Source organism: Pseudocercospora fijiensis, assembly GCF_000340215.1.
Source record: "Pseudocercospora fijiensis CIRAD86 unplaced genomic scaffold MYCFIscaffold_5, whole genome shotgun sequence".
In the NCBI taxonomy this organism is placed as follows: domain Eukaryota; kingdom Fungi; phylum Ascomycota; class Dothideomycetes; order Mycosphaerellales; family Mycosphaerellaceae; genus Pseudocercospora; species Pseudocercospora fijiensis.
This window is the reverse complement of record NW_006921536.1, coordinates 3,017,968-3,032,332: the sequence shown is the minus strand read 5'-3', so window position 1 is coordinate 3,032,332 and position 14,365 is coordinate 3,017,968. Positions and strand designations below refer to the sequence as shown.

Below are 14,365 nucleotides of genomic sequence, written 5' to 3'. Positions count from 1 at the left end.
TTCCTGGAGAGCCAGCGGCCCGCGATGATCAGCCGGGGTCCGCATGTGAACGTTGTCCCCAGAAATGACTCCCGAAGATTCGCTCACATGAGTGCTCCGTGGTGCAGCGTGTCCTCTCCTGCGTGTATTGCGTTGGCCACTCCCTGCACTCTGACTCCCTGAATGCTACAGTCACTTCGAACCATCCGATGTCTGAGCAAAGTGCAGCAGTCGCCATCCGCATTCGCCCTTTCCAGCGCCTTTCTCAAGCTCAGCCCAACTCCGCAGCGTCGCCCATTGTCAGTCGAAGTCGAATCCACAGCCACATCTCCAACACATCCTGCAAGACCAGCGATGGCTGCGGCACAGCCTGAATGGCGCGCTCCTCCAGCACCAAGCGCAGAAGTCCAGGCGCGATTGCCCAAGCTGAGCGTATACAACTCGTTGACCAGAACAAAGACTCCATTTATTCCGCTCGATAAAAGTGGGAAGAAGGTGGGCTGGTATGCCTGCGGTCCGACTGTATATGATGATTCGCATTTGGGACATGCGCGAAACTATGTCTCACAAGACATTATTCGTCGCATAATGTCAGACTACCTGGGGTTTCACATCAACTTTGTCATGAACATTACCGACGTGGATGACAAGATCATTCTGGCCGCTCGAGAACAGTATCTGTTGGCCGAGTTTCTCCAAGGGCGGAAAGAGGTCGACGATGAGCTTAGACAAACGACCAGCGAAGCACTGAAAGAGTATGCGAGCAAAAAGGTTCCAAAACTAGAATCATATTTGCCAGAGTCGAGCCACGCAGATGATGCTGCTGTCGCCAAATACACACAGGGCGAGCGCACGGCATACCAGAATGTGCTGGACGGCAAGAGCGAGGATGGCCAAGGCGCGCCTGGAGACAAAGAAGCCAAGATTAAGATGCACCTGAAGACAGTGAAGAATGCTGTCGATGCACTTCACTCCTCAGATGCAACCCTATCATTGTTCGTTGAAAAGGCGTCAGGCGTGTTAAGGCCGTACATCGACCGACTGAACTCATCGAAGGTCTCTGGCAAAGATCACCACATCTTCACGAAACTGACGAAGAAATACGAGCAACGATTTTTCGATGACATGAAGGCACTCAATGTGCGATATCCGGACAAGCTCACCAGGGTCACAGAATATGGACCTCAGATCGTGGACTTTGTGAAGCAGATCCAAGGCAACGGATATGCTTATGAAAACGAAGGCTCTGTCTACTACGACACAACCGCATGGGAGTCGTCGGGTGGTCACTATGCGCGACTGGAGCCTTGGAACCGTAATGACTCAGAGCTGCAAGCAGATGGCGAGGGTTCATTGGCGGCGAAGAAGACTTCTTTCAAGAAGTCCGGCGCAGACTTTGCATTGTGGAAGGCATCGAAAGCTGGTGAGCCGAGTTGGGACTCGCCTTGGGGTGAAGGTAGACCAGGCTGGCATATTGAGTGCTCGGCAATGGCATCGGACGTGCTCGGAAAACAATTCGACATCCACTCTGGCGGCATTGATCTTGCCTTCCCGCATCATGATAACGAGCTTGCACAATCAGAAGCATACTGGCACAAGTGCGGCGCAGAGAGCGAGCAGTGGGTCAACTACTTCCTTCATATGGGTCATCTCAGTATCTCCGGCAGCAAGATGAGCAAGAGCTTGAAGAATTTTACCACGATTAAGGAGGCGCTGTCGAAAGGAGACTTTACACCGAGATCGCTGCGAATCATCTATCTGCTCGGCAACTGGAGGGACGGACTGGAGATCACACCTGACCTGAGGAAAGCAAGTGTTGCGTGGGAGGAACGCGTGGACAATTTTTTCCTCAAAGTGCGAGATCTCAAAAAGAACCCATCGAGCGATTACAAAAATGGAACGAACGGAACACAGCCTGATATCGGCCAATTATTGGAGGGTTCCATGGAGAAGTTCCGAGAGGCAATACTCGACTCTTTCGACACCCCTGCAGCAATGAGAGTGTTGAGTGAGTTGATCACAGCATACAACTCTGCGCAACACGTGCCAGACGCTACATCAGAAGCCATTGGCGAATGGATCACACAAATGGTAGTCATGTTTGGTTTGGATGCGAGCTACCGCAAAGGTCAGATGGGCTGGTCCGGGATTGACATACCAGAAAAGGCCAAGCCATTCATCGAGCCTCTCTCTGAATTACGTGACAAGGTGCGAGAGCAGGCCATCAAAGGTCAAGTCGAGCTCGAATCTCTCGGCAGGTTGGAGGAGAAGGACAACTTCTACAGAGCACAAGAGCAACCTTACGCCAAGGCATATGCAGACTTCCAAAGAAAGGTCTTTGAGCTCCACAGCAAGAGCGCACCAGCCAAAGAGTACCTTGCTGCTTGTGACGATTTACGAGACAGCGTGCTCTGGAGCCTGGGCATATACCTTGAGGATCGAGAAAATCGCCCGGCTCTGGTGCGACCACTTTCTGAAAGCTTGAAGCAAGAGCGACAGGAGCGAGAAAGCAAGGCTGCTGAGAAGGCTGCTGCAAAGGAGAAGGCCAAAGCCGAGGCTGCTGCTAAGGAGAAGGAGCGGTTGGAGAAAGGAAAAATTCCACCGGCTGAGCTGTTCAAGACCGAGGAGTACAAGGCAATCTACAGCGAGTGGGATGACAAGGGAATGCCAACGAAAGATAAGGAGGGCAAAGAAGTGGCAAAGAGCCAGGTCAAGAAATTGGCTAAAGCTTACGAAAACCAGAAGAAGCTGCATGAGGCGTGGCTGGCGGCTCAGAAGTAAGAAAAGAGGAGAAGCGATGATGCACGCGCGACAGATACCCATGAAGTCAAACAACGATACTAGTCAAAAGCTCACGCTGGTGCTGGTGCTGCTATGCTTCCATGTTTACATGCATCTGCATTCATCACTGTCGTGCGACCAATCAGCTTGTTCAACTTATCCTCCATACTGAGCCAAATATTTTGCCTCCTTTGAAGGCCCAAGTCAAGTACTGGGTGAGTCGCCACGATATCCATGGCCTGCATGAGAAATCGCATGTCGTCAGGAAGCAGACCTTTGGAATCACTGTCACCGAGATGCTTCCTAATAGTCGATGCCAACAACTCAACACTTTCTAACCTCATCCCTCGAACGTCCTTGGAAACAGGGTAAGTACCTGTCGTCACAGTCCATAAACCTGACGTCTGAGCCAGTACAAATCTCGAAGACCATGCTTTCGGAGAGGACTCTGCCGTCGTATATGATTCTGACATTTTGCGACGTTCGAGCAAGAGGTAGAATCCAACATGCCCTTGCCATCGCATTGGTTGAGGGATCTGCCAATGTTGACTCAGATAGATTGAGCGGACTCGAGACAGACTATCGCGATGGAGTAACAGGTTTGCCCAGATTTGAGTGCCCCGAGACCAGAGTGCCGCTGCATCGTCGATGTTGAAGATGAACTGGCTGTTGCTGGCGTAGATTGGGATGGTCTCGTGGCGGAGGAGATGACATGTTCGAGAGATTGGTGGTGTGAGAGATGCATGTCCGGAGAAGTTCTTGAAGTTGTCGGTTTGGAGGTCGGGGAGGTATTCGTAGATTCTGTGACCATGGAATCAATCATCGATACAAACCAGCGCGGTCTACGTGAGATGGGGGAAAAGAGGTACCTCAGGCGTACTTCGGGTGGGATGGAGATTAATGACATTTCAAACACTGTAGACCTCGAGATGGAGTGTGATTCACCTAGACATGGATATAGCCCAGGGAAGGCAAGATCTGATCAATGTGAGTGCGATCGATGTCGCCATCCCGGTGAGTCTCTGGCACGACAGGCGCAGCTGCGATACTGAATGCCAAGAGTGGCGCCAAGAGAGGGCAGGATCACTCGGGAGAGTCGGTAAACCACGAGACATGGAGAGCGCGCGGACCCGGATCTCTGCCACTCTGCATGTCTGCCGCTGGAACACCCGACTGCGATGAATCTTTGCTGAAGGTCAATAACGTTGCATTGTCGTCTGCTCAGAATAGCATTTATGTGAAGTGCCTCCTCCGCCACGTGACCTGCCCTTGCCGAAGCCGAGCGCGCCGAGCAGTGTGTTCTGCGCTCACGTTCTGTCCTGCGCATCAACCCGACCTCACTACTTCACTGCCACAGAGCTGGCCCCGCACAACACACCCTCGACCAGTAGCCTTTACGGACGCGCCAGACGCGACGTAACCTTGATATCAATATCAATAATACCCAAACACGACTGCCCGTCTTTACTGCGATTTGCGCGCCATCGCCCACCACGCGCGCGAGCCTCCATCACACCAGCGACACCCCCAGCTCCTTTCCCATCCGGAAGCGCAAAGCAGCATCCCCGAATCGCCCAAATACCCTCCATACACCCATTGACCACCGCACCGACGCGCGATAGATGGTCGCCCCCCTCCCTCACCGGCAGTAGGGATTGCTTGGCGGCGGTGTCGAGCGCGACCTTGGTGGGTTGCGCTGCCGGGAGGCAATACACCTCGACATATTTCAGCCAAGACCACACAATATGGCTGCTGTTCAACCCTCGCAGGGCATGCCGCAAGGCCAGCAGGGCCAGAATGCGATCATGCAGCAGGTGTTGCCGCCTGGCGTCACCAAGGAGCAGGTGCAAGCCATGTTCAAGGTATGTCAAGGGCACATATTCAACTCAATATGCTCGAGTACTGACGTGATGCGCCACAGGAATATCAGACGAAGCGCTCGCAAGGCGTGCCGGACACTGACCCTTCCATGATCAAGCTCCGGCAGGTGCTGGCCACGGTACAAGCGCGAACGGAGCAGATTAAGAAAATGCAGAACATGAAGATGCAGCAAGCTGCAGCAATGCGGCAACAGCAGCAGGCTCAGATGCAGCAGAACGGCATGCCCGCTGCCTCTCAAATGAATGGTTCATCCGGCGCGATGCCTGGCCAGACCGACGGACACGCGCAGGCGGGACAGCAGTCTGCGTCAATGTCAAACGGCGCATCACAACCCACATCTCAACCCTTTCAGCAACCTTCTGCGCCGACAAATGTTCAACCTGGTCAAGGCGATGGCCCCACTGAGCAGGCATTGAGTCGCGACCACATGAACACGCTTCGGCTGCAAATGCAGGCTTTCAGTCACCTTCAGAAGAACCAGGCCATTCCTGCACAGATCGCAGACCGAATCTTTCAGTCGAGGCAGGAGCAGAAACCACCTACACCAGCTGAAATTGTATCAGCGGCTGGCAAAATGCTGGATGATGCGGCCAAGGGAGACTCGAAAGCTGGCGATGCAGGAGACGAGAAGCAGCGGCACAAATTCGAGACCTTTACTGATCCACATACCCTCATGCTGAAGCGCATCAGCTACAACGACCATGTACACCGCCCATTCCGAACCATGATTCCCAGCATCATGCCGCTGGGCGTAGATCCCGAACGTGTACGAGAGGAGCGCGAGAACATCGTCTTTAATCGAGTAATGACACGGAAAAACGAGCTCAAAAATCTGTCCGCCAATATTGGCGGCTGGGATACAAGCAAGTCTGATACGCCAGAGGACAATACCAATCTCAAGCTTCGGGCTATGATCGAGTTCAAGATGTTGAACCTGCTTCCCAAGCAACGCGAAATGCGGCAACGGGTTGGAAAGGAGATGATGCTTTCTGATAACCTCTCCATGACTGCTAACAGATCCATGTATCGTCGCGTCAAGAAGCAGTCCCTTCGCGAAGCTCGTGTCACCGAGAAGCTCGAAAAGCAACAGCGCGATGCGGCCGAGAATAAAGAGAAGAAGAAGCACATCGAGTACATCAGATCCATTGTGCAACATTCCGAGGATATTCGAAATGGGGCTGCTATGCACAAGAACCGCATTCAGAAGCTGGGTCGCATGATGATGGCAACGCATGTCAACATCGAAAAGGAAGAGCAGAAGCGTATTGAGAGAACAGCCAAACAGCGTCTCCAAGCTTTGAAGGCCAACGACGAAGAGACATATCTCAAGCTGCTTGGACAAGCGAAGGATTCTCGCATCTCTCACCTCCTCAAGCAGACCGACGGCTTCTTGAACCAGCTTGCAGCTTCCGTCAAAGAACAGCAACGAAAGGCTGTCACCCAACATGGCATGGAAATGCCCGAAGAAGAGTCAGAAGACGATGGCGAAGTCGACAGCGAGGATGAGACCAAGAAGAAGATTGACTACTACGAAGTCGCTCATCGTATCAAGGAGCCAGTTGTTGCACAGGCCTCCAATCTGGTCGGCGGAACGCTGAAGGAGTACCAAGTCAAGGGTCTGCAGTGGATGATCTCGCTGTACAACAACAACCTCAATGGTATCCTTGCCGATGAGATGGGTCTTGGAAAGACTATCCAGACCATCTCGCTCATCACATATCTTATCGAGAAGAAGCGACAACCTGGTCCGTACTTGGTTATAGTACCTCTCAGTACATTGACCAACTGGAATAGCGAATTCGAGAGATGGGCCCCAAGCGTGCAGCGCATCGTATACAAAGGTCCGCCTAACCAGCGAAAACAGCACCAGCAACAAATTCGCTACGGTCAATTCCAAGTCCTGCTTACCACGTACGAGTTCATCATCAAGGACAGACCCGTACTGAGCAAGATCAAGTGGCTTCACATGATTGTCGACGAAGGTCATCGTATGAAGAACGCACAGTCGAAGCTCAGCAGCACCATTACCCAGTACTACCACACACGATACCGCCTCATTCTTACTGGAACTCCGCTTCAGAACAACCTTACCGAACTCTGGGCCATGCTTAATTTCGTGCTACCGAACATCTTCAAATCCGCAAAGTCGTTCGACGAGTGGTTCAATACTCCCTTTGCAAACACAGGTGGCCAAGACAAGATGGAGCTCACGGAAGAAGAGCAGATTCTCGTCATTCGCCGTCTTCATAAGGTCTTGCGTCCCTTCCTCCTGCGCCGTCTCAAAAAGGATGTCGAGAAGGACCTTCCGGACAAGACAGAAAAGGTCATCAAGTGCAACTTGTCGGCACTCCAAGCCAAGCTTTACAAGCAACTCATGCTTCACAATCGCATCAATACCATTGGTGCCGATGGCAAGAAGACGGGCATGCGAGGTCTCAGCAACATGCTTATGCAGCTTCGTAAGCTTTGCAACCATCCATTTGTGTTCGAAGAAGTCGAGGAGCAGATGAACCCAAGCAAGTACACAAACGACTTGATCTGGCGTACTGCAGGCAAATTCGAACTGCTGGATCGTATCTTGCCCAAGTTCCAAGCGACTGGTCACAGATGTCTCATCTTCTTCCAGATGACTCAGATTATGAACATTATGGAAGACTTCCTGCGATTTAGAGGCATCAAGTACCTGCGACTGGATGGTTCAACAAAGGCTGATGATCGATCTGAGCTCTTGAAGCAATTCAACGCACCGGGTTCAGAGTACTTCTGCTTCTTGCTCTCTACTCGTGCAGGTGGTCTCGGGTTGAACCTGCAGACTGCTGACACCGTTATCATCTACGACTCCGACTGGAATCCTCACCAAGATTTGCAAGCACAAGATCGAGCACATCGTATCGGCCAGAAGAACGAGGTGCGCATTCTGAGACTCATCACCAGTAGTTCTGTTGAGGAGAAGATTTTGGAGCGTGCGCAATACAAGCTTGACATGGACGGCAAGGTCATTCAAGCTGGTAAGTTCGACAACAAATCCTCCGAGGGTGAGCGTGACGAGATGTTGCGTGTCATGTTGGAATCTGCAGAAGCCGTGGACAATCTTGAACAAGACGAGATGGAGGATGACGACCTCAACATGATCATGATGCGAAGCGACGAGGAGCTCTTGACCTTCCAGAAGATTGACCAAGACAGGATCAAGAACTCGAAGTATGGTCCTGACAAGAAGCTTCCTCGACTGCTGTGCGAGAAGGAGCTCCCAGAGATCTACTTGAATGAGGATAATCCTGTCGTCGAGGAGATTGAGGTCAATTACGGTCGTGGTACCAGAGAGCGAGCCAAAGTCAAGTATGACGATGGTCTGACAGAAGAGCAATGGCTGGAGGCCGTGGACGCCGATGACGACACCATCGAGGATGCCATTGCGCGCAAGCAAGCACGTATCGCCAAGCGCATGGCAAAGAAGGGCAGTGAAGACACACCACCTCCGGAACAAAGCGAGGAGGAGTCCCCAGCACCGAAGAAGCGAGGACGCAAGTCTGGTGGGAGACCAGATAAGCGGAAAGCCGAAGAGGCAGCGCTCGACAGTGCTGCTGAGCCTCCGAAGAAACGTGGACGAAATCCCAAGATCGTTGAGACCTTGTCAAAAGAAGACCGAGACTCACTTCAACAAGTTCTTGACAACGTGCACGACTCGTTGCAAGATCTTGAAGAAGGCTCCCCCGACCCGAATATCCCTCCACGTGGCATCATCGATCCGTTCTTGGAGCTGCCGCCCAAGCTTGACTATCCGGACTACTACCAGTTGATCAAGAATCCCATCTGTATGAAGCAGATCGAGAAGAAGATCAACAAGAAGGAATATCAGAGCATCAAGCAGTTCAGAGCCGACATTACGCTTCTTTGCAACAACTGCCGGCAATACAATGAGGATGGCAGCGTGCTCTACCAAGACGCCAACCTCATCGAAGTAAGTGTTGATGTTATACTGGAATTATGAGACAACGCTAATAGTTCTGCAGCGTGCTTGCGACAAGAAGATCGCCGAAGAAACTGCGGATCATCCTCGATGGCAGAATTGGGAAGACGACGATGGTTCCTCTACACGGCCTTCAGCCTCCGGCGTTTCGACACCTCAGCCTGTCAAATCCGGCATCAAGCTCAAACTTAACGGGTCGCGAGCCAACGGCAACTCCTCGAGGGGCGGAACCGAAAGCTTGGTGCAGAGCGATGATGAATAGGATCAAATGGTCAGCTCCAGCGAAAGTGAATTCTAATGAGAATGGGAATGTTGGTTCGAAAGGCGTATCGGGCGTTTAAGCATGGTTATCAACGACACTACAAGGCCTCGCTGCTATTAGAAAGCAGGAGCCCTCAAGCGGCATGAATCACGACGCGGTGCGCTCGGGTGATTGGGATACAATGGAGTGTGGCAAGGAGTCCAAATGGATCAACAAACGCAGTCATCTCTTGCGCATGCTGCAACGCCTAATTGGCACGATTGGTGTGCTGCCTTCTTCTTCTATACAATGTAGTGTACCACGACAACAAGACAATTCTTCACGAACATCTTTTCCATTTATCCTCTCATCCAGTCATCTCTTACTATCGTCGTAACATATCACCTCGGCCTCAAAACAACACACCCTTCGTACTGGGCACCTCCCCTTCCCTCCCCGCAACCAGACTCGTCGCCATCCTCAAAAGAAGTTCGTCATTTCTGCACGCTCTGTTCTTTTACGTGCGTCGGATCAACCCCCTCAAACAATCCACATGCATCGTGATGCCCGCATGCAAAGCAAAGCTCTCTAAACAATGCGGCAACATCTCACAACTCAAATCCCCAATCTTCTCCCTCTTCGTTCCCAGATCTATCACACTATAAGGCCTGTTAGACAAATCTACTACCGCTCGGGATAAGGCTATAAGGCCTGTTAGACAAATCTACTACCGCTCGGGATAAGGCTTCGTCTAATGGCGCGTAGGCGTAACCAAATCTTGCAAGCCCTGTTGTGGTTTTTAGGGCGGATTTGAAGGCTTGACCTAGCGCGATGCAGGTGTCTTCTGCGGTGTGGTGGTCGTCGATGTGGAGGTCGCCGATTGTGTGGATGTAGAGTGACCAGCCCGAGTGTTTCGCCAATGCGTGCAGCATGTGGTCCAGGAAGCCTATGCCTGTGTGCACGGATATTGATTGGGATTTTGAGGCTTGTGTTGCGTGGGAGGAGGGGTCTGAAGTGCCGTTTGGGCTATTGGTGATTTCTGGGAGGGCGCCGCCGTCGAGGTTTATGGCTAATTGGATTTTGGTTTCGTTTGTGTCGCGGGAGAGAGTTGCGGAGCGGATGCGGGTTTCGGTGGTGGACATTTTGAGGATCTCGTGTGGGTTTCGTGAGGTGGTGGTATGGCTCAATGTGAAGAGGATGGAGGCTGGAAAAGTGATGAGTGAAGTCATCAAAGTTCAAAGCATTGGCTAGAACCCTGCAAATTTAGCGCTAACCTTAACTCGTAGCCGAGTTGTTCTTGCTCTAAAATCTTTCGAAGGCGACGACATCGTTAATTGGTCACCAGTCACAACGACTTGACAGTCTGCGTCTACGTCAACATGTCCAACGATACTGAGATGCAAGATGCGACCGGCGGCGCTGAGGTGAACGGTGCCGGAGAGGACTTCGCTTTCGAGAAGCAACGACTGCGACTGGTGCGAAATACTTCTGTGCATGTGATGATGATTTCGAGCAAGCTAACATTTTCACAGTTGCCCGGTTCAACGACGACAGCCGCATCATTTGCGTTTGAGAAAGAAGACCATACACTTGGCAACGCGCTAAGATATATGATCATGAAGAAGTGGGCAGGCACAATCATCCATTCACAAATCCTTCTACTAACCTCTTCCGCAGCCCCGACGTCGAATTCTGCGGCTACTCCATCCCACACCCTTCAGAAGCCGTCATGAACCTGCGCATCCAGACATGGGACGGCGTCAGTGTTTTTGACGTGCTCCGCAAAGGTCTGGAAGATCTTGCGGATCTTTGCGATGCGGTCGAGGAGAAATTCACGGAGGCGAGGGATGAGTTTAACGCTGCGAATCCTGAGCGCAATGCTGCCACATGAGTTACCGGTACCAGCCACGCAAGCCATCCGAGAAGAAGAAGCGCATGACCAAGAACAAGCTGGCCAAGCTTGCTGCGAAAGTCCGAAGTCCAGCAGTACCGACACTACCACGGATGCGACCACTCTCCCAGCCCAATCCGATGCGAACAACCAAATCTCCGAGAGTGAGGCACAGTTTAGATTGCTATGAGATGCCTTGAAGGGCGGATGGTGCTTTGAGGATGTGCAGGCGAAGGCATTCTTGGTTCGCGATGAGGCAGTGGCCTGTTCTTCGCTTTTCTGCATTCATCCGCTTCCTGGCGATATTATGTGCTCGGACTCAAAGCGGAAGAGTGCGGATGTAGTCTCAAAATCTGAGGCAGGCAGCTTTCGAGCTTTCTCCTTGTCTGTTGGCTTAGATCAATTGCAGCGCGTGGCAGTGCAAGACTGCCTTCGAGTGGGCTCGTAAAACATACAGTACTGCTTGGCCAATTCCAAGGGTAGAGTTTTGAGAAAGCAGATTTCTAAGTTCTCGCTTATTACCAAGGCATACTGGACTCCCAATTGGAAGTTATCCAAGTTCACTGACAGGCTCCAAGGGCCTTGGATTCCCCGGAGCCAGGGAAGACTGCTGTAGCACGGAGTGTCTTGGCACAGACCAACCAGCAGGAATTCATTGCTCATCTTTTATTAGTGTCAGCCCAAACAGCGGGGACACACTGTGGAGGCTCAGAAGATCTCTGCTTCGCCTCCTTCGTGCGTAGAGAGGGATGTTGGTATTGCTTCGGCTTTATTGGTCCTATACGCATCGGAGTGAAAGTACACCCTAGCAGCCCGTATTGTTGAGATTTCTGATTCGTTACGAACTATGAAATCCAGGATTAGGGAATTTAATGCTTTCACTCCATATTCGCATCCAACATTCGCATCCAACATTCGCATCCAAAATTCGCATCCAACCCCAACTCCGATAAAAAACGAAGGTTATGCCGACCTCTGAGTTCTTCGCTCAAGAGGCCATTTTGAGAACAATGTTTGATTCGCCCCAGCCGAGAGCTTTTATATAGCCCGAATCCAGCGGGTTACCTTTACCCTGTATTGAATCTGCAGCGTCTCTACACCGGGGAGTGAAAGTGACTAGGCGAGGACCGCTGAGTACCAAGTTGCGATTCGCTGTAATCCTTGAGAAGCAAGGCTTTGGAGAATACCTACTTTCACTCCGACGTGCTTAGACGCTATAACTTAAAGACCCCTAGGAACAGTCTAGGCCGAAAGATAGATACTTATTGTAGGATATAAAGGAGCGTTTCTCTATCCTATTCCTATATCGAAACAACTTTATCCTACGATACTATCCGACCCTACCTCGATAGTTTATACTTAGCCTCTTCTTTCCTAACTAGTTATAAGCTACGATACGGACTTAGAGACTCTTCACGAATTCGACATAACTGGTTTTCAAAGATGCATTTCGCAGTTGTCTTTGCGGCGATTCTCTCGATAGCATATGCCAATTATGTTAAGATATACGCCAATCCGACCTGTCTAAATACTAGTAAATAGTGCCAAGTGGTAGTAATTAGCAAGTAGGCGTTAACCCCTTCGGGAGCGAGGATCCAAGTATATATGTCTACAACGACAACCAATGCAAAAGCCAACTCGCCGCATTCGACGGAAGGAGGTACTCTGTGAGCGAGCGGCTGCGCTGACGTTAGCCCCATTAATTCCTACATTGTCATCTGTTAGCGGTCACCAATTGGGCGAGACGAGCAAGGAATCACGTTTGCTTAACTGCAAATCAAGTCAGGGTAAATCTTCGTTATCAAGCCTGGGGCGACATACTCCATGCTCAAGAACTTCTACGCGCACGGCATCTGGAAAGAGGGATTGGACAAGACCCTTAAAAATTTTGGGTCGAGGACCGTTCGGACGCGGGCAAGATATTCGAGCTCCCTTTGTACGATATCGCTCTTTGCGAACGTCAGCTCTTGACCTCTTGTGCGCCATGTCTTTCATCACACGAGCTTGGCACAGGCAAAGATGGTACGCAAGGGCAACAATGGTCTAAAGGGCTTTTGCCATAGAGACCGCGAAGGTGCAGATGTGGAGTTTGAGATTGTAAAGGTAGTAGATATTGCGTTTCACGTTGCCGAAATAGAACTAGTACTAGTACCTTGCAGTTTTGCCAAGGCGTCTGTTTGTAAACAAGGCCGTAGCTACTACCACCACATGAACCAATGACCTACTGCGACCGCACCACAGATGGCAGCGATTCTCACTTGCACCGTACCTGAAGCTGTAGCACGTGCAGACATAGCGGTATTCTCATATCATCATCGCCATCGAGCATCTCCAGAATCATAGGGTGGAGTTTGGAGGCCCGAATCGCGCATAGCAACCGTCCACAACAGTCGACCAGCATCCCAGATTTCCCACAACGTCACCACGTTCGCTCCAACAGCCTCGATCTCGACATGCACCAATAGAGGAAAGTCTACCTGCCCTCCACGCTCGCTACGATGGGCGCACCGACCGAGCTTCCACGCTTCCCGTGCTGGTGCAAGGCCACGTACTCATGGGGCGGCGAGACGAAGAAAGACTTGGGCTTTATCGAAGGCGACTTGATTGAAGCGCTGAATGCTGGTGATGGCTCGTGGTGGATGGGCAGATTGCGACGAGACCCACGCGCGATTGGTCTCTTTCCATCGAATTTCGTGACTGTCCTGGCCGAGTCCTTCCAGCCAGCACCCAACAGCCGCAATGTCACTCCGCAGTCGAAGCCGGGCAAGACGGACTCGCAGAAGGGCAAGTCGGTCTTCAGGAAGCCCTATCAAGCATATGAAGTGTTGGGTAAACGCGGTAGCCTAGACAGGGAAGGCACGCCGGAGAGCGACATCGAGAAGAAGAAGGAAAAGAGCAAGTTCAAGCCGTATTCTAGTATGAAGACGGCCCAGGCGCCTACGGGAACGATCAAGAAGCATAATGGTGTACCTATTATACCGATCGATGATGCTCCGAGGATACCAGATCCCGTGCCCAGGCATGGCTCTTCGCGCCGGCCGCGAAGCCCTATGCCAGCTATGGAGAGGCCCGTTCAGAGACAGATCGAACCGCCTGCTCCTTCTGCCTCACCAACTCCTACACCCACTTATCCAGGCTATGTGCCATACCGTGCGTCATTACCACATTCAGCATACGTCGATCAAGCTCCGCCACGCTCTCATTCTCCCTTACCGACTACGTATCACGATGGATCTGCTTATCCGCAGATCCTCACTATTTCTCGTGGACCTTCACCTGCACCGTTCGATGAGCCGCAATATCTTTCAAGACCGCCTTTCAGATATGGGTACGAAGACGAGTTTGGACTAGAGTCTTCTTCGCCGCCTCCTCCGCCGCCAGCACATCGTGTCGCCTATCAGCCGAGCAGAGCACCGTCGCCGCAGCCGGAAGACTACATGCACCACGAGCAAGCTAGGAATGGTACTCAGACTCCGGTACCTCCATCACCTGCTGGCAGCCACATGACTCCTTCTCCATTGCGTGATGCCATAAATGGTGTCATGTCTTCGTTGCAGGATATGAGCTCTTTCTCACAATCTCCACCTGCAGAAAATAGACCATCAACATCATCAAATGTCTG

The 14,365-nt window shown here is 51.6% G+C and overlaps 6 protein-coding genes across 6 annotated transcripts in view; 4 read left to right on the top strand and 2 right to left on the bottom strand.

The window, feature by feature from the left end:
• Positions 1-333: 333 nt before the first annotated feature.
• MYCFIDRAFT_203918 (uncharacterized protein) lies at positions 334-2,786 on the top strand (the record flags this gene model as incomplete). Its single annotated transcript, XM_007929362.1, has 1 exon — positions 334-2,786. One exon carries the CDS (start codon positions 334-336, stop codon positions 2,758-2,760), a length of 2,427 nt encoding a protein of 808 aa, XP_007927553.1. The 3' UTR covers positions 2,761-2,786.
• Positions 2,787-2,831: 45 nt separating this feature from the next.
• Positions 2,832-3,583, bottom strand: MYCFIDRAFT_175666 (uncharacterized protein; the record flags this gene model as incomplete). Its single annotated transcript, XM_007929361.1, has 6 exons — positions 2,832-2,875; positions 2,900-3,063; positions 3,092-3,106; positions 3,147-3,309; positions 3,341-3,518; positions 3,569-3,583. The coding sequence occupies 6 exons, from the start codon at positions 3,581-3,583 to the stop codon at positions 2,832-2,834; spliced, it is 579 nt and encodes a 192-aa protein (XP_007927552.1).
• Positions 3,584-4,565: 982 nt separating this feature from the next.
• MYCFIDRAFT_154704 (uncharacterized protein) lies at positions 4,566-10,037 on the top strand (the record flags this gene model as incomplete). The annotated part of the gene is made up of 5 exons (XM_007929359.1): positions 4,566-4,622; positions 4,682-8,602; positions 8,655-9,337; positions 9,384-9,553; positions 9,597-10,037. The coding sequence occupies 3 exons, from the start codon at positions 4,566-4,568 to the stop codon at positions 8,871-8,873; spliced, it is 4,197 nt and encodes a 1,398-aa protein (XP_007927550.1). The 3' UTR covers positions 8,874-9,337; positions 9,384-9,553; positions 9,597-10,037.
• Positions 9,265-9,994, bottom strand: MYCFIDRAFT_188914 (uncharacterized protein; the record flags this gene model as incomplete). Its single annotated transcript, XM_007929360.1, has 3 exons — positions 9,265-9,319; positions 9,374-9,511; positions 9,564-9,994. The coding sequence occupies 3 exons, from the start codon at positions 9,992-9,994 to the stop codon at positions 9,265-9,267; spliced, it is 624 nt and encodes a 207-aa protein (XP_007927551.1).
• Positions 10,038-10,231: 194 nt separating the features above from the next.
• On the top strand, positions 10,232-10,743 carry MYCFIDRAFT_77593 (uncharacterized protein; the record flags this gene model as incomplete). Its single annotated transcript, XM_007928938.1, has 3 exons — positions 10,232-10,327; positions 10,385-10,476; positions 10,530-10,743. The coding sequence occupies 3 exons, from the start codon at positions 10,232-10,234 to the stop codon at positions 10,741-10,743; spliced, it is 402 nt and encodes a 133-aa protein (XP_007927129.1).
• A 2,504-nt stretch (positions 10,744-13,247) lies between these two features.
• The window catches only part of MYCFIDRAFT_104967 (uncharacterized protein), a gene marked incomplete at both ends in the record, with an annotated part of 3,918 nt that continues 2,800 nt past the window's right edge, over positions 13,248-14,365 (top strand). The window contains one exon of the mRNA XM_007929358.1: positions 13,248-14,360. Coding sequence (XP_007927549.1) covers positions 13,248-14,360 — 1,113 coding nt within the window. The remainder of the gene's footprint in view (positions 14,361-14,365) is intronic.